This window comes from Hippopotamus amphibius, chromosome 1 (assembly GCF_030028045.1).
Source record: "Hippopotamus amphibius kiboko isolate mHipAmp2 chromosome 1, mHipAmp2.hap2, whole genome shotgun sequence".
Lineage (NCBI taxonomy): Eukaryota > Metazoa > Chordata > Mammalia > Artiodactyla > Hippopotamidae > Hippopotamus > Hippopotamus amphibius.
Window position 1 is genome coordinate 163383333 of NC_080186.1, and position 19533 is coordinate 163402865.

General features: G+C 44.2%; 1 protein-coding gene across 4 annotated transcripts in view; it reads left to right on the plus strand.

Annotated features, from left to right (window-relative positions):
* KLHL3 (kelch like family member 3) overlaps positions 1-19533 on the plus strand; it is a 129955-nt gene that overhangs the window by 37574 nt on the left and 72848 nt on the right. For 3 of the 4 annotated variants that reach the window (XM_057734252.1, XM_057734270.1, XM_057734260.1), the window contains 2 exons: positions 6726-6847; positions 15626-15788. In XM_057734252.1, the coding sequence (XP_057590235.1) occupies positions 6726-6847; positions 15626-15788 (285 nt within the window). The remainder of the gene's footprint in view (positions 1-6725; positions 6848-15625; positions 15789-19533) is intronic. The other variant, XM_057734279.1, reaches the window with a different exon arrangement.

The following is a 19533-nucleotide window of genomic DNA, read 5'->3' on the forward strand; positions in this document are numbered from 1 at the left end:
GGATTCTTTCCACAAAAAAAGTAAATATGTGCTTCTGTGTGCTCATCATTTTGCATACAATTCAGGGTATAGGATTCGCTGCTCTAGAGACTTTGAAGCTGAGTCTCCTTTTCTAGCATGTAACACACTTTGTAATTGTTGGTTTACTTATCCCTCTTTTTACTAGACTGAGCTAGGGAACGTGACTTGTTCACCATTGTGTCCTCTTGGCCTTGCCCATGGGGACTGTTTGATATGTGTTTGTTGAGTGAATAAATGAGCAAATATCTGCCCTTGAGTAGATCATGATCTATCTGGAAGAACAGGATATGATGTTAACAGAGGGCAAAAGATGTGCAACCGACAGACATTTTCTTTTTTTTTTTCTTTTTTAAATTCAAGTATAGTTGGTATACAATAATTATATAAGTTATAGGTGTACAATATAGTGATTCACAATTTTTTTTAAATTAATTTTTATTGGAGTATGGTTTGCTTTATAATGTTTGTTAGCCTCCACTGCACAACAAAATGAATCAGCTTTACACATGCAGATATCCCCTCCCTTTTGGACTTCCATCCCATTTAGGTTACCGCAGTGCATCAGGTAGAGTTCCCTGTGCTATGTAGTATGTTCCCATCAGTTGTCTATTTTATACATAGTATCAATAATATATATGTGTCAATCTCAGTCTCCCAGTTCCTCCCTCCCCACCCCTTTCCTCCTTGGTATCCATACATTTGTTCTCTACGTCTGTGTCTGTATTTCTGCTTTGCAAATGAGATCATCTATACCATTTTTCTAGATTCCACATATATGTGTTATACTCCATGTGTAGTTATTATAAAATATTCGACTGTATTTCCTGTGTTGTACAAGTTATCCTTGTAGCTTATTTTATACCTAAGAGCTTGTACTTCTTCATCCCTTACGCCATATTGTCCCTGCCCCTTTTCCTCTCCCCAGTAGTAACCACTAGTTTGTTCTCTATATCTGTGAGTCTGTTTCTTTTTGTGGTATTCACTAATTTGTTGTATTTTTTAGATTTCACATGAGAGACATCATACCAGGTTTGTCTCTCTCTGATTTATTTCACTTAGCATTTCACTCCAAGGTGCTGCAAATGGCAAAATGTCATTCTTTTTAATGGCTGAGTAGTATTCCATTGTATATATAAACCACATTTTCTTTATCCACTCATCTGTTGTTGATGCTTTGGTTGCTTCCACATCTTGGCAATAGGAGATAATGTTGCTGTGAATATTGGGATGCATATATCTTTCCAAATTAGTGTTTTTGTTTTTGAGTGGCTTTTTTTTTTTTTTTCTTTTTGGATGTATACCCAGGAATGGAGTTTCTGAGTCATATAGTAGTTAAACTCTATTTTTAATTTTTTGAGAAATCTCCATATTGTTTTCCACAGTGGCTGTACCAATTTACATTGGTACAGTGGTGGGAGGGTTCCCTTTTCTCCACATCCTCAACAGCATTTGTTACTTGTGTTCTTTTTGATGATAGCTATTCTGACAGGCGTGAAATAATATCTCATTGTGGTTTTGATTTGCATTTCACTGATTATTAACGATGTTGAACATCTTTTCATGTGTCTGTTGGCTATCTGCATTTCCTCTTTTCTGAAAGTTCAGAGTCTAAGGTGGCTGGGCTGGGCCTTTTGGGAAAAACCAGCAGAAGAGGGCTCTTTGGTTATCCTTGAAGATAGAGGGACTTGCAGGGCTTATGTTCTGTTCTCTAGAAATATTTTGTCAAAGTAGTGGAGGTGAGTGAAGGAGCAAGAATAACCAAGCCTTTGATGATTTCTCCCTCTTTAGAATTATCGAAGTCAGTGGACTTATGAGATGTGAAGAGAAAGCGTCTCTTCTTTCTTTCCCTGTGCCAACAAATATTTTTTCAGAGCTTGTTATATGTCAAACACTTTGTTAGGTGTTAAGGACAAGATCCCATCTCTCTTCATTCTTGCTTACTATGTATTAAGTATAAGTTGTCCTCAGAATTTGCACATAGGCTTTGTTTCGGAATACTTTTATCAGGGTCATTAGTTACAGTCAGGTTTAAATTATAGAGGGATTTATTAGAAATAACATGAGGTCTAGACTTAGGCCGCGGCCACGGTTCAGATCTCAGCCCTGCTGCTTACTAGCTGTGTGGAAATGGTGTCTTTTTTTTTGCTCTTTATTGGAATGTAATTGCTTTACACTCTTGTACCAGTTTTTGAGGTACACCAAAGTGAATCAGCTGTGTTTATACATATATCCCCATATCTCCTCCCTCTGGCGACTCCCTATCACCCTCCCTGTCCTGGCTCTCTAAAGCATCACCATCATCAAGTTGATCTCCCTTTGTTATACAGCAACTTCCCACTAGCTATCTATTTTGCATTTGGTAGTGTATCTATGTCTATGCTACTCTCTCACTTTGTCCCAGGTTCCCCTTTGCCCCCCACCCCTCAGCCCCGTGTCCTCAAGTCCATTTTCTACATCTGCATCTTTATTCTTGCCCTGTCACTGAGTTCGTCAGTACCATTTTTTTAGATTCCATATATATGAGTTAGCATATGGTATTTGTTTTTCTCTTTCTGGCTTACTTCGCTCTGTATGACAGTCTCTAGGTCTATCCACCTCATTACATATAGTTCAACTTCATTCGTTTTTATGGCTCAGTAATATTCCATTGTATATATATGCCACATCTTCTTTATCCATTCATCTGTTGATGAGCATTTAGGTTGCTTCCATGTCCTGGCTATTGTAAACAGTGCTGCAATAAACATTACGGTACATGTTTCTTTTTGGATTATGGCTTTCTCTGGGTATATGCCCAGAAGTGGGATTATTGGGTCATATGGTAGTTTCATTTTTAGTTTTTTAAGGAACCTCCAAATTGTTTTCCATAGTGGCTTTACCAGCTTACATTCCCACCAACAGTGCAGGGGAGTTCCCTTTACTCCACACCCTCTCCGACATTTATTGTTTCTGGATTTTTTGATGATGGCCATTCTGACTGGTGTGAGATGATACCTCATTGTGGCTTTGACTTGCATTTCTCTGATGATTAGTGATGTTGAGCATCTCTTCATGTGTTTGTTAGCCATCTGCATGTCTTCTTTGGAGAAATATCTATTTAGGTCTTCTGCCCATTTGTGGATTGGGTTATTTGCTTTTTTGGTATTAAGCTGCATGAGCTGCTTGTATATTTTGGAAATTAATCCTTTGTCCGTTCCTTCGTTGGCAAGTATTTTCTCCCATTCTGAGGGTTGCCTTCTTGTCTTCCTTATGGTTTCTTTCGCTGTGCAAAAGCTTTTGTCTCATTAGGTCCCATTTGTTTCTTCTTGATTTTATTTCCATGATTCTAGGAGGTGGGTCAAAAAGGATCTTGCTTTGATGTATGTCATAGAGTGTTCTACCTATGTTTTCCTCTAGGAGTTTTATAGTGCCTGGCCTTACATGTAGGTCTTTAATCTATTCTGAGTTTATTTTTGTGTATGGTGTTAGGAAGTGTTCTAATTTCATTCTTTTACGTGTAGCTGTCCAATTTTCCCAGCACCACTTATTGAAGAGGCTGTCTTTTTTCCATTGTATATTCATGCCTCCTTCGTCAAAGATAAGGTGCCCATATGTGCTTGGGTTTACCTTTGGGTTCTCTATTCTGTGCCATTGATCTTCCTTTCTGTTTTTGTGCCAGTACCATACTGTCTTGATCACTGTGACCTTGTAATACAGTTTGAAGTCAGGAAGCCTAATTCCACCAACTCCGTCTTTCCTTCTCAAGATTGCTTTGGCTATTTGGGGTCTTTTGCGTTTCCATACAAATCGTAAGATTTCTTGTTCTAGTTCTGTAAAAAATGCCATTGGTAATTTCATAGGGATTGCATTGAATCTGTAAATTGCTTTGGTTATTACAGTCATTTTCACAATGTTGATTCTTCCAATCCAAGAACGTGGTATGTCCCTCCATCTGTTTGTATTGTCTTTGATTTCTTTCATCAGTGTCTTATAGTTTTCTGCATACAGGTCTTTTGTCTCCTTAGGCAGGTTTATTCCTAGGTATTTTATTCTTTTTGTTGCGCAAATTGCATCTTGATATGCCAATTCTATAATTTGTAAAATGGAAGTAATATCTAGTAACTCCTGGTGTTGTTATAAGGGCTAAATGAAATTATGTGTGTAAATCCTGAGGGCCTATGTGTACTAGCAACTATTATTACTACCACCTTCAGGATTTCTTTAAGCTGACATTTTAGTTTGGTACAGTAATTACTACCAGTTCATAGAGACATTAAAATGGGTTTTACGAGTTCTTGTCATTTACATAGGTCTCTGATTTCCTATAAGGGAAATTTCTCAGTAAATACATGTCTTTGAGGCCCTAGTTTTGTTTGTTTGCTTTGTTTTTGTTTCATTTTTTTCCTTGCTTGTTGGAGTTTTAAGTACTTAATGTAGAAATTAGAAATTTTTGATTCACATAAAGAAGCAAGAAAAAAAATCTCCCAAAGTCCCACCATCTAGAAAACTTGTGTCTTAACGTTTTCCAGACATTTGAGACTAATGAAAATGATTTGTTCTTCCCCTCAGAAAAATCAAACTTTTGCCCACATATGCAAATGTTTTCATACAATTCAGGAGTTTCCACTTGTTTACCCCCAAGTTACAAAACCCTAACCTGACTTCTACGCTCTAATTCCATAGAGAGAGCACTCAAGCTGGGCTTCTCAGTCTCTTGGTTCTTGCAGTCAGGTTGTTCTTTTTTTTCAGTCTTTTTTTCTAAGGTCCAAGTTCTTAAACTAAGAACTGGCTATATTTGATGATCTTTTGTAGTATAATTACCAACTGGACCTTTATTAATGAACATCTTAATAGATGTTTGGAGAGATGAATTTAACTTCTGATTTCCTTGTGTGTATGTTCTTGTTTGTCTTGGAGTAAATTCAAGAGAGAGATTGTGAGAGCCTGTTTTACGATTGGAGAAGAAACCCACCGTCTTTTCCTGTTTCCTCTTTGCCTCTTCGTCCTGTCTCAGGGCTCTTTGTGTTGAAGCCTTTTCACTGGCTTCTACCAGTAGTCAGAAAGAAGAGAGAACAGGCTGGGGGTCTCTGGGCTACCTGATCTGGCAGCAGTGGGAGTTGGCAGCGTTTGGAATAGGTGCCCCCCCTGCCCCCACCCTTCCTCCCTATTCAGAGTCATTCATAGCTAAAACTGTGTCAGGATGGGAACTGTGGATTGGTGGAGGATCACGTGCAGTCCATGCAGCTTGGAGGTGGGCGTCTGCAGCCCACACGCTGTACTGTACTTTATTTTCTTGGCTCCAGTGCACAGATTCCACAGAGAGAAAACAACCGCCCAGGCTCTGTTTTCACACTCACATAAGGACTTCTGAATCCCTGTTTCTTGTAGTCACATTGCCCTTCATTTCAGTTTACAAAGACACATGTCTTGTCTGACTTTTCCTTCTGAAACGAGCTGCCCTTGTTGAATGAGCCTGGCTCTAGTCAGAGCTGTGTGTTGTATAGAGAGGGCAGGCTGAAATCAGGGGCCTCAGGACTGCACAGGTAGTACCACTGCTGCCCTGGTTCACAGGCCTCTGTCCTCTCTTTCTTGGATTATTATCAGGGCCTCCTATCTGTTCTCCCTGCCTCTGATTCAGCTTCCACCAACACATCCAAAATTTCATTCAAAGACACCCATCTGTTGATGTCATTCCCTCGTTTAAAACCTTTCAGTGATGCTCCTCTTAGGATAAAGTCCAAATTCATTTGCATGGTTTACTGGGCTCTGCAAGCCCTGGCCCCTATCTGCCCCTCCAGCCTCCTTCCTCTCACTGTCACCCCATATACCAGCCATGCTACCCTCTCACTGTTTCCCACATTTATCCTTTTGGCACTTTTCTGTTTTTTCACTGATGACTCCTGCATCCAGCTTATCCTTCCTCACCTTTGCTTCATGTGGAATACCCAGCTCAAATGTGACCTCCTATTAGGATGCCTTCCTGGATTCCCCAGACAGGGTTTGTTGCTCTATCTTCTGCATTCTTGGGATTTAGTATACCATAGTGATTACAAATGCGGGTTGTAGAGTCAGACTCTCTGCTTTCAATCCTGGCCTGGCCCCTTACTAGATGTGTGACTGTAGGCAAAATGAATTACCTACACTCCTGTGCCTCAGTTTCTTCATCTGTAATATGGGGATGATATTAATAACCCTCATAAGTTGTTGATTAAAATAGGCAACAGTTTAAAGTGCTTAGCACACTGCTTGGCTATAGTTAGCACTCAATAATTGGTTTTTTAAAAAATTGTTGTTCTACTGGTACTTTGCATATACCTCTATTAAGCTCTTGTCATCTCATGTATTTTTATATATCTGCCCTACCAGACCAGGTTCTACTTGAGAACAGGTGCATATCTTGTTCACTTTCCCTGGCCCCCTGTGTACAAGTTTGCAGTTACTTGGTTGAATGCTTTATTGTGTTTAGATTAGGCTTCAGAATGGAAATGGGCAACGGATAGAGTAGGGAATATTTGAAATTGGGTTTGTGGATGATCACAGACCCAAAGTTGATGTGACCTTGATGTCAGTTGGTTTATCCTCCTCCGTGCCTGAGTCCCTTCTGCTGCCTCTGGGAGCACAGACATTGCTTTTATGTTGCCAAGACAGGGCAGGAGGCCATGTGAAAGTTAAGCACATCCTAGGCACCAAGTTCATGTCCATTTTATTTTTGTTTTGAACTGTAGGTGACATGTCTGAGAGTAAAGCCAAGAAGATAGAGATCAAGGATGTGGATGGGCAGACCCTGAGTAAGCTGATTGACTACATCTATACAGCCGAGATTGAGGTGACAGAAGAGAATGTCCAGGTAATCTCAGCTCTAACTAATAGCTCAGTGTATCATATACTCAGGGCCCACCGTTTTACATCATCATTTAACCCTCACAACAACTCACTTGGTAAACAGAGAGGAAACTGAAGCTCCAAAGAGAGTAGGTCACCTGCCCTGGGTCACATGGCCAGGGTGAACAACCCTCAGACTCCTGCCTGCCTGACCACGGGACCCACATTCTTAACCACTAGGCCATAATCCCTCTGAATGAGCTTGGACCTGAGAGCAGAAAGTCTTTAACTCATGTTGGTTCAAAGTCTTGATGAAGGAAGAACTAGAAGCCTGGGTGACCCCTCTTCTCCCTAGTCATCATCTCATTTCAGAGATTTTGAGTATTGGCTTGTGAGGCTGTTACAAGTTTTTCTTGTCTCAGTGTTAGTCAGTGAAATGCCTTTGAGCCCGTGGAGGTGCCAAGCACCAGTCTTGAGTGTCAGCAGGGGCGTGTGGCTGTGAGATGTGTTGTCTGTGCCTTTTCCTCCTTTCGCCTCCCCACTCTCATCCTCAGCCATCTGGAGCCTTGAAAAGAGGAGCCAGAGAAGACACTGCTTCACCCAGAGGTGTGTGTCTTTACTGTGGGGACATGAGACATGAGTGTCATGCAGAAGGGAAGATGGTTGAGGGTGTGGCCCACACTGGAACCCTACGAATCACCAGGCCAAACACAGACACAGGACGCACTATTTCTTGTCATTAAGGGTCTTACTATTTAACTAAAGTAATGGAAATTATATGGGATATGGAGGTTTTTTTCTCCTTTTTTTTTTTTAAAGCAAAATTTCGTCTTATTTATTGTGAGGCAGATACCTCTCTGGTCACCAGAATACCCATTTCCCTTATCAAGAACACCATCCCCTTTTCTGGGATTGAGGTATTTGGGAGGCTGAATTGATAATCCTGTATTCATTCCATTTGGTCCAGTTGTTTGAGTGCCTCTTACATGCCCTACACTTTGTTGGGCTCTGTGTTTGTACCAGTGAGCAGAGGTCATTCCATCGTCTGCTTTCATGGAATTTGTGGCCTGGGGTAAAGATGGGCATTCATCACATAAGCACACAAGTAATGTTTATGCACAAATTGTGATAAATCCTTTGAAAGAAAGGAACAATTTGGATGAAGGAGGGACTCTAAGAAGGCCTCTTTCAGGAGATAAGATTTGAGCTGAGGACTGCAGGATGAGAGGAAGTTAGCTTGATGTGGTGAAGGCTACTCTGGTGGCGGGGTGTCAGGGTACAGGAAAACTGAAGGTCTGAGGCATCCTGCATTTGGACCTGTAGAGCCTGTCCCAAGGTACAACCTGCTTTTTCCTCTGGCCCTTAGACAGACTTTTGAGTGGTATAGTTTCTACAGTGATCTGGTCTAATCCTCCCCCACCCTTTTAAAATTGAGGTTTATTTTATACACAGTAAAATGCATAGCCATTCCATTATTTCTTGTCTTTCCCATCCAGAGTGGAGTGGGTGATGGCATGGTTACATACTAGGTCTAGCAGTGGAATTGAGATAGCTGAATGACTTTTGGGCAGTAACAGTAAGTGCCAAATAATTTAGTATAACATATGTATAGGGCATGTATGGAAAAAAACTTTTTAGTGATTGTTATATCAAATCACCATGACATGTAAATTCATGAGAGTGATATAAATATTGCGATTTACAAAATGCAAGAAATTACATCCTTTGCAACCCTAATGAAAAATGCTAGATGTCAACCTAAAAATGTGCAGGGGGTAAATAATTTTTTAAAATCTTGCATTAGGGTCTGTTAGTAACTCATTAATCATACAGTGCGGTAGGCAGAATAATGGCCCCCCAAAATGTTCGTGTCCTAACCCCTGGAATTTTGTGAATATGTTAGGTTGAATGTCAAAGAGAAATTAATATTGCAGATGGAATTTATGTTGCTAATCAGCTGAACATGTGAGGGGAGATTAGCTTAGACTATCCAGGTGGGCTCAGTGTAATTGCTAGGGGTATTTAAATCGAAGAGGGAGGTGGAATAAGAGAACTAGAACAATGTGACCTGACAGGGATTCAGTTTGATATTTCTGGCTTTCGAGATGGGAAGGCCATGAGCCAAGGAATGTGGGTGCCTCTAGAAGCCTGAAGGGCCTGGAAGTATATTCTTCCTCAGAACCTCCAGAAGGAACTCAACTCTGCTGACATCTTGATTTTAGCCAAGTGAAACTGAGAAAATAAATTTGTTTGTTGTTTTAAGTCACTAAAACAAAACAAAACAAAAACAAACTCAAAACACTGTATAGGGGAGGTTGTAGAATTGTATAATTGGAACCAGCTTTTTTCTGCCTTTTCTACATGTGTTTATTTAATAACCTTTTTTTCCTGTAAAGTACAAAGTGTTTACAAGCTTAGATAATTAGAAGATATTCCACTCTGGATCCTTTTTGCCTGGCTGAGACTTTGGTCTAGTCCAGTGGTGGTCTCTACAACACCAGTTACCTTAAGGCAGGTAGCAGCAGATAGCATAATCAGAGGACTGGAGAAAATGGCGTCACCATTACTTTTAAAAACTACTTTGTAGGGATGGGGGCAGGGAACTGTGAAGATGTGTAGATTCAGAGGGCATGTGGAACTAGAGATGAGGCAGGAATCAAGTCTGAATGGAGACCTAGGTCCAGGCCTCAGCTTTGACATTCTTTCACACAGTACTCTTATTCTTGCCCTTTCCCACTGCAGGGGTCAGTCTCCCAACTGTAAAGCGAGGGCATGGGACTCAGGGACCTCTGATCAGAGAAGACTCTTACTCTGCAAGCCTCTGATTTGTTCTGCTTCCTTCCTACTAGAGCTTCTCTGACATCCCCAATGACATCCTGCTTCAAGGATTAGTTTTCTCATCTATAAAACAGGAATCATAATAGTACCCATTCTATTGGGTAGTCATGAGTTAGACTGTCTGCCTTCAAATCCTGGCTCCACCATTTTCTAGCTGTGTGACCCCAAGCAAGGTACTTAACCTCTCTGTGCCTCAGTATTCTTTATCTGTATTATGGACATAATAACAGTACTTCACCTCATAGGGTTGGCGTGAGAGTTAAATGAATTACTATAGATAAAGCACTTAAGAGGAGTGCTACCCTATGCCAGCAGAGTGTGGGCATAGAAAGCACTGTGAACACAGAAGCTTTTTCACCAAGGAGCACATGGTCTGAAGGTAGAGACAGATAGCCAGGCAAATGGGTGCCCTCCAGTGTGGTAGGGGCCAGGGTGGAGGTACCCAGGAAGCAGGGATGGTCAGGGCAGGCCTCACCAAGAAGTGTTGTGTGTGCTGGGTCTTGAAGGAAGACTGGGAGGTCAGGCCTGCCTCCTTGTCCACCTGTTTGTGTCCCTACTGGTGTGTGAGCCCCTGGAGGGGCCTGCTGTGTTCATTTGTATGTGGTAGTGAGGAGGGGGCTGCATGTGCATGGGCTCCCCTGGGAAGCACAATGTGGAACCTTTAGGAAACTGTGCATTGTTTGGAATCAATCAGATACATGACTGTTTCCCTTTTTCTCCTTCACTTTAAACTATGGTTTGGTCAGGGGTCACCTTGGGGGAAAACAAAACAAAAAAAGTTGAGAAGAGAAAGCTTAGATCAAAATGGGGCTGCTTCTTACTGCTGTGATGTATCTGCTAAGAGTTGCTCACAAGCTGTCTATGAAGACAGTATATGTTGAGGATTTGGTGCTCTGAGGAGATTAGTGTGGAGGCACCTGGGGAAACAAGGGTCAGAGACTTGGGGCTTGGTTAAATGACTGGGAGGTTATGCCCTGAGTCTCTTCCCAGCCACACATACCTTGGAGAGACTGAGCTGCCCTTCTGTGGTGGAGGTGACAAGTCGTAACTCTTATTTATTGATATTCATTGTAAGCCAAGCATGTGTTGATCACTTCACGTGCATTATTTCATTTAATTATTGTAACCACCACTGGAAGGTTCTACTGTGATTCTTCTCTTACAGCTGAAGGAAGTGATGCTCCAAGGGGTTAAGTGGGAAGTACCCATGGTCACACAGGTAGTAAGTGGTGGATTTGGGGTTTGAATCCAGCTCTTTCCAACTCACTGTGCCCTGTTGATGTGGTCAACTCAAGTTTCTTATTAAATGAATGATCAGAATGTTGACTTCAGCTCATAATAATTAATAATAATAAAAACCAGTTTAACGGAGGGCTCCCTGTGCACCAAACATTGTGTTGGCTGCTTTAAATGTATCATCTCATTTGAGCCCAACAACAAGCCTTTAAGGCAGTACTGTTATTATCTTCATTTTACTGTTGAGGAGTCAGAGGCACAGAGAGGTTAAATAATTTGCCTTTAGTCACATGGCTGGTAAATGGAGACGTCAATATCCTGACACTATACTTCAATAAAAAAATTAAAAAAATATTCTAAGTGACACATTCCATCACAGCACTGTTTTGCTAGCTCTCCTGTTCATCTGTACCCCTCTCTCTCTCTGTCTCTCTCCCTCTTTCTTCTTTCCCTCAGTAGATGTTTATTTAGCACTATTTCTGTGCCGGGCCTCGTGCCTGGTGCTGGCAGAGGCAGAGCCCGCTGTGTGGTGGGGGCAGAGGCCCTGGGCAGCCTTGCCACCTGGCCCTCCCTCTGTGCATGGCCCTGCCTCTCTGCAGTTCCAGGAGTAGGTGCTTTCTGAGGCAGGGCATTTCCTTTTGTTTTTGTTAAAGGAAACAAACTCTGTGACGGGATATCCTTTGCTGTGTTTTCATATTATCTGAGGGAGAAAAAAAACAAAACGGGGCCTGCACATGAAAAATGGAAGGGAAGCCATTTGCAAGCTGGAGGGGAACCTGTAAACTCTTTGCTGAGGGTCATTCCAGGGTCTGTTTTCCCTGAACCATAATGCTGAGATGGCGAGAGGCAAGCTGAAAGCTTTTAACCCAGGGTCATCTTCCCTTCCTGCAGTGGTTTCCAGCCAACTGCTCCTTCTCAGGCCTCAGTCTCCTTCCAGGGAGCCTAGCCAAGCAGTACAGCCCTAGTGATTCCACCAGGACAATCTTGCTTCCAAACTGAGGACCTGAGCTTGGCCTCTTGTTCCTAATCTTGTTACTGCTGCCGCTTGAGGGAGTCGAGTTGCAGGCAAGATAAGAGAAGAGGAAATCCTCCTTCAGCCCTTGCTGTGAAAGAGGGAAGCAAAGACCACCTCCTGGACATTTTTTGCTCTCTTTTCTTTTGTAGCCTCAGGGGATTTGTATCGACTCTCCCTGTGTGCAGCCCCCAAAGCCCCCCTGGACCAGGCCTCCATTTATCCCTGAGACTCAACGTTTGAGCACTGATACATCCTCCAGCCTCCAACCCTTCCCTCTCAGCATTCTGACTCCCTTTGCTTTTCTTCACGCCTTCCTGTATGAAGCAGGCAGTGGGAAGAAAAGGGCCTTTGACTCATAGTGGATCACAGCGTAAGATCAAAGAGAGGGAAGGGGCCATTAGAGAAACCACCAGCCCCGCTCATTTTGGGAAGTCAACTTGGGAACATTTTCAGGCAGAGGTGGACCCAAACAGGATGAGGGGAGGGTGCATGGAGAGGTGGAAAGCCTGATCATTTTTGTCTGCTAAGTGGGTTTTGTGAACAGCAAGAAAGTTGAAAGCTGTGTGGGTAGCTTTATCCAGGGAGGTTTTAAAAACTGAAAGTATCACCTAAGGAGTGTGTTCAGGAAGTATTTATTATTTCATTTCTTTGGATGGTTGTCACGAGCTTGAAAATTTAAGCACTAAGCTTGTGCGGCTGTCTTTGTGGTGAAGAAGAGGGCAAGGAGGGGAGGGGGTGTGTGTCCCTGGCGTGATCCCATCTTGGCTTGGCTGGAATGCAATCTGGGGGCAGATTGGACTCTTAGAAATTCCTCCCCTGCAGGGCTAAAGGGCTGCTGCCCATTTCGGCCTCTAATCATACCTGACCCATGAGGGCTTGCCACATCCAAGTAGGATGTGTGCTGGACAACGTTGGATTACTCCTCTCCACGAGGGCTTCTTAGTGTAACTTGATACAAGTTCCTGGTCCCTGGGGTGAGCAACCATCCCAGCTTGCCCAGGACTGAGGGCTCTCCTGGGACACAGGGCTTTGAATGCTAAAACTGGCAAAATCTCAGCAAACCAGGTTGGTCGGTCAACTTATGGCCCTCACTCTAGGGTTTGTAGCTGATGCTGGTCAGGGCGGGTGTCATGGAGGTCATTTGGGGGTTTGGAACACGACTTTCCATTCCTGGTATGTATTCAGCAAGAATGGTTAATGGTTCTCCACTTAACTAACAGGCAGAGACTAATCTGGTCCTGGAATCTCTTTGGCTAGGCTGAGCAAGCTCACAGGTTAATTGAGTTTCCCAATTTATGGCTGCTCCGTGGGGACGTGGCTGTGTAGTGGGGTTGGAGCTCAGGTGGTCAGATTTGGAGCCTGGCTGTGTTCACTTATGGTCTCAAGCTCTCCAGAGTGGGTGATCTTATCTTTTTCCTTCTCTGGAATGAATCAGTGGTTCAGAAAATACCAAGGACACGATGGTAATTTACTGCTGTCTTGCTGGGGACATAGGATAGTGGAAGAGAGAGGGTAGAGGAAGATGAGAGGAGATGTTTTCTAGAACTCTGCTATTGTGAGGGAGAGGTTTAAGCTTGCAGGCAGGAAGAGCTTCCCTTTGAGGGAAGGCTTTTAGCTTGGGAGCAGGACCACTGATAGTGTAGGCTCTTGGTAGCGTCTGTGTGTGGGCAGGAATGAGGAAGGGTGGCCAGCTGTCCCAGTTTTTGCACTGAAAGTCCTGTGTCCTAGAAAACCCTTTAGTCCTGGGCAAACCTGGATGGCTGGTTACCCTAGTGGTGGGACAAGGCCCAAGAATGGGCAGTGGGGCAGAGCTTCTGGCCTTAGCCCTTGGAAGTGAGGAGAGCTAGAGATGAGGCTCAGAGCTGTTTTGGGAGACAGCCTCCAGAATTTAAATCACTCAAAAAACCAAACAAACAAAAAAGACTTGTATAGTGCTCTGAGTCAAGAAATCAACTGCATCTGCAGCCCATGTCTTCCTGGGCAAGCCTGTGTGGATGGGAACAGCTGGGGTCTGGCTGGCCCAGACACTCTGAGAGCCAGGGGAGCAGCTGAGAGCAAAGGTCCAGGACATGGGGGTTGTTTTGGGGTAAAATGGATGCTGGGGGCCTCGAGCAGTGCAGTCTCAAACCGAACTGTTCTGCTCTCTGATTTTTTTTCCCTAAATTTCTTTTTAAGTCACTCTCAGAACATCTACCCCTCCCACAGGGTGGGGAAGGGAGGGGTAGCAGAGGAGGTTGAGGAGGACTCTGTCAATTATCCTGGTTTTTTTAAATCCAAGGGCAGGCTTCGGCAGCTGTGGCAAAGTCCAAGGGAACTCGACCAGGATTGACAGTCTGAGCACCTATCTGGCCTGTTCAAGCTAGTCTTCCCTGACTTTTAGCAAAAACACATGCACACACACCTGAGCAGGAACTATTTCAGTTTTCCAGGATACAGGATAAATACTCATGTGTCTCATGACCTTTTAAAATGAAACTCAGCTCTCCTTTCGCTGAGAATGTACTCAGAAATGTTCTTTACTATTTATCTGTTGGATGGGAGAGTAGAATGTGTTGGTTTGGGTCCCAGTGGATTTGGGGATGATGCTCTTGTTCCAGTAGATGATAAACTCTGTAAGATCAGGGGTCTGATTTCTCTTGCTTACCTACCACTGAGTCGCAAAGGCTGGCACACAGGTGCTCAGGAATTAAACAGTGAATGAGCTTGTGAGCAATTCAGTAGATAAACCTTTCTGAGTGGAGACAGTAGCTAAAGGCTGTAGGGCAGTGATTCTCAAACTTGGCTACACATTAGAAGTACCTGGGGAACTTTAGCAATATCTCACTGTCCAGGCTACATGCCATTCCTATTAAGTTGAATCTTTGGGGGTGAGACCCAGGCATTGGTGTTTTAAAAATTCTCCAGGTGATGCTAACATATAGCCAAGTAGGAGAACCAATCTGTCTTGGTCAGCTTGGGCTGCCATAACAAAATACCACAGAGTGGATGTATTACACAACAGAAATTAATTTTCTCACAGTGTTAGTAGTTAGAAATACCAGATCAAGGTTCCAGCTGATTGAGTTTCTGGTGAGGGCTCTCTTACTAGCTAGCTTGCAGAAAGCCACCTTCTTGTGTCCTTGCATGGTAGAGAGAGAGAGAACTCTGGTATCTATTTCTCTTCTTATAAGGGCACTAGCCCTGCTGGATTAGGGCTGCACGCTTCTGACCTCATTTAACCTATCTCCAAGTACTGCCCAAATTTGGGGCTAGGGTGTCAACCTATAAACTTTTACAGGGGACATAAACACTCAGCCAGTAAGGGTCTTGTTACTCAAAGTGTGGTTCTTGGACCAGCATCTGCAGGCATCTCCTGGGTACTCATTAGAAATGGAGGCTTTTGGGCCCCACCCTAGACCTATTGAATCAGAATCTGCATGTTAATAAGATCTAGAGGGGACTTCATATACACATTAGCCAATGGGAGGCACTTCTGTGGGCTGTAGGGAGACAGGGAATCTGTTGCTGCTTAGGGTCCATGAAGTGGAGAGTAGTGGGAACTAAGGCTGGGGTTGCCTTGAAGGCCACACCGGGAAGTTGGGACTTACTTGGGCAGTCAGTGGAGAGCCGTGCAAAGACCTTGAGCTTGGGTGTGGTCTGATTAGAGCACTGCTCTGGGGAGATGAGACCCTGGTGGTGGGATCCTGATAATCAGAATGTCACCTTCTCTTCCAGGTGCTGCTCCCAGCAGCCAGCTTGCTGCAGCTCATGGATGTTCGCCAGAACTGCTGTGACTTCCTGCAGTCTCAGTTGCATCCCACCAATTGCCTGGGCATCCGTGCATTTGCAGACGTGCACACCTGTACTGACCTCCTGCAGCAGGCCAACGCTTATGCAGGTAACGGGGAGCAGGGTGGCCGTACCTCTCTGAGCTTGTGGATTTAACAACCCGGTCTGCAGTGGACTTCTCAAAGATTATGAGAAGTGTGCTCTGCTGTGAAGTTATAATGTAGGCAGGGAGACAAGACACAGGTGGAAAGGTGATTAACGGTAGAAAAGTTCAGCTCATTGCCAAGTGGAATGTGATTAATTGCCGGATGAATGGTACAGACAGTAATTTTCACGAGAGAAGAGGAAGGAGATCTGAGAAGACTTCGTGAGGGAAGAGTAATTTAAACTAGGTCTTGAAATAAATCTTTGTTGTTTAGGAAAATTTCTATATTGATCAACGTGTTCCTATGAACGCAACTTGAAAAGTCAACTACTAAGAGTCTCCTCTGCTTTTCCACACCAAGTCTTGCTCTGGAGCCACTCACTTGCAATTCTAAAAGAATTAAAATACAGGTGCTCATTCAGCTAAAAGCTGCTTCATCTGATATTTATCTCCATTTATCTAAATAAAATGTTTGTATCACTATTTTGGGGTTTACTAGTTTTAGATGTTTTCTGTTGACTTCTCACAGAAGAGTAATTGTTCTTTCATAGATATCCCCCCTCATATACATACACTGTTCCCCTCTCTTTATTCTTCTAACATCATTTATATAGCTGAGCTAAGTTATAATTAGTTTTTTATCAGAAAACTATTTTTTTTAATCAGTAAGGCAGTTAATAAATGCTTTTTCTTTTACACAGTGAGTGTTACGACCACTAACTCTTGTAAGACAGGTACACTGAACAGGCTTCTCAGTATATCAGATAATCTGTTGAGTCCATTTTATTTTTCTTGGAGACATTCTACCCACTAGACTTGTCATCCTGCTATTTTAACGGGATTTTTGGAGGGAGTAGTGATGAACAGGAATATTCAGCCCACCATGTTTAGCTGGAAAGAAGTCTTCATTGGTATTTATTTCAACTTGAGGACGAAGGTCATGAGTGACCTAGGAAACAGGTCTGGTCGTATGAATTGATAGATTCAGTCACGGCCACCTCCTTCCATTGCAATAAAGCCTCTCATTCTTCCCCCTGCCCAAACAAATGCCAGTGTGTCTGCTGTCTGTGCTGTGTCTCATGTCTAGCCAATGTCTGGAAGTTAACTGGGAGCCTGCTGGCTGCTCACCTGTCGGCTCCCTGAGCTGCGTTAGCCCCTTGATCCACAAATCAACGAGCATTTCTTCTATTTTTCAGCATCCTTTTTTGCTCTGATCAAGCCCCAGACCCCAGGAGCCTGCATAGACTCTCATTTCTTCCTGAAATCTGTTTCTGAGGACACAAACGGGACCAGTTGTTAGAATGGTGTCAATGATGATTTTTGTGAGGGACATTTCCCAGCCGCCCCAATTCTGAATTCCTCTGACTCTTCCTGGCCCTAATCTTTGACTCTCCTCTGTTTCTCTGCTGTCCCTCCTGTGCCAGCCTTTCCTGGTGTTGTACTCCACTTCCTTTCTGTTCTCAGGGAGCTGTCGCTAGTCCAACGCTGCCTAGTCCAGCCACTTTCTTGAGGGATGTGCGCAGACTTTGCTTCAGCAGGAGCTGAGAGCTTGGCCAAAGCCCAGGTCAGCGTGTGGACATCTGCTGGTGCAGTGGCAAAGGGAGAGTGCTTAGATGCCAGGAGGTCTCTGTCTCTCTTCCTGGTCTCTGCTCTCCTTCTAGCGCATGCTCACATGCACGCAGCACGTATCATATCCTTTTGTAGTTGGCTCACATGGTCGCCTGAGGTTTGGGCCATGTACCGAACCCGCACCTTTAACAAAGGCTCCCAGGTTCTTCTGGCCTGGCTTTCTCCCACTTTCAAAATCTGTGTTTTCTCCCTTTGCCTTTTTCACTGTCTGATTGTGAGACTCACCTGTGGGAGAGGGAGGAGGATGCAGTTGAGAACACACCGTGGTCTTGGTGCCCCCTGGTTCTGATGTGGGCATGGTGATTGGGTTCTGCAGCATTGTGGGGGTGTGTTCTACGTGTGTGTGTGTGTGCAGGGTCCTGGTGAATTACTTCTAGTTAGCGTGTACTGAGCTCTCACTTTGGGTCACATCCTAGGCTAAGCATTTTATGTGCGTTTAATGCATACAACAGCTAAGGAAACTAAGGCACAGAGTGGTGAACTAATTTTGGGGGGTCATCTGGAAGAGACAGAGACAGGATTCAAACCTAGACGGTGTTTACTCCAGAGCCATGTTTATAACTACTACATTCTGTGGCTTCTAGGACCAGTTTGGACGTAGGGTGGCCCTATGAATCAGCAACTGTGGAGTGTTGGTGGCTAGAGCTGGCATTTTCCATCGGAAGTGTGAACCTCGAAGTCTGTGCCATGTAGTTACCAAATCCCAACAAGCAGACAGTGTAGACAGATGGCCAACTGTCTCTGCTAGATGTGGGGTGTTTAGTCATCTTGGGGTGGGGCAGTGAGACATGGGTATCTTCTCTTCCCTGTTGGGAAGCTGCCTCCTAGGAGCACATGGAGGCAGCCCCCTCACTGCAATGCGGGAGTCCTCCTCCTTTTGCTGGCTCGGTCAGCGTGACTTCAGGCTGAGAGCTTTCTGCCTGTCGTGCAGGCCTTCTGTGGAGCCTGGGACCAGCTCCTGGATAGTTTTCTTTGCAGCCCTCAGTTGTGCGCAGCAGGGAAAATAAAAATCATATCTTTAAGGCGGTGTGGTAATGCAGAGGTTGATAAGACCATGATGAAAAGACAGAAGAAGCAGTATGAAGGTAAGAGTTCACATGGTGCAGTATTTAGAGCAGGAAGTAAAAAATGGTTATCTGTGCTTACTCCCTTGCACCCCCCCCCCCCACTGCTGTGGGCCTGCTTTGTGTCTTTGGTCTTGCACTGCCTGACTTTAGATGGAACCTGGTGGCTCTGCCATTGCTGCCTGCTGAGACAGAGCTGCTGCCTCGTTGCATTTTAAGTGTGGGGCTGTGGGTGCTGGCCAGAGTCACACACAAGCGGCCGTGTCAGCCCCTGTGGTCACAGGCTTCCCTGGCCCCGTGCCTCAAGTTGGGAGGTGCTTTAGCCCACAAACTACAAGGAGACCCTCTAGATCAGAACCAGGGATCACACCAGCCAGCACTTTGGAGCTGAGTGACCCTAGGTCTATTTGCTTCTCTCTCTGATGGGGGTAGGCATCCTTCCTTGTTTCTAGGATGGTTTGGGGATCAAGGGGACAGGGAGGAGAGCCTTCTGCAGAAGTAGGTGCCACCAAGGGCCATGCTCTGGAGCCTCCCTGCCACTCATGCCGTCTGCAGCAAGAGAGCCTCAGAGCTGGGACCTGGTGAAGAGATGGGACTCCTCGGGTCACCACCACTGCCCCTGCTGCAGACAGCATGCCCTTTGGGGGAGGAGGACCATTTCCAGAGCTTCTGATTGTGGTTTCTCTGAATGCAGATGCACAGAGAAATCGTGCCTCTGAATTCTGTTCCTGTTCCTTCTCTAAGATGAGCTTTGTTTTTCTGTTTTTATTATTATTGCCATTGTCATTGCTATCTTAATACAAAACCACCTGTGATTATTACAGAAACAGTAGACGGGCAGAAAGAGCATGAAAAGCATCATAACCCTACCCTGAGGGCGTCGTGGGCAGCACCCTGGTATATAGCTTTCCCAATCTTTTTCATTCCTCATGTGTGTTTTCTAGCCTAAAAAAAATCTTAGCAGTATATTCTGAACATCTCTCTGTGTTAGCAGACATATTTCTATACCATTATTT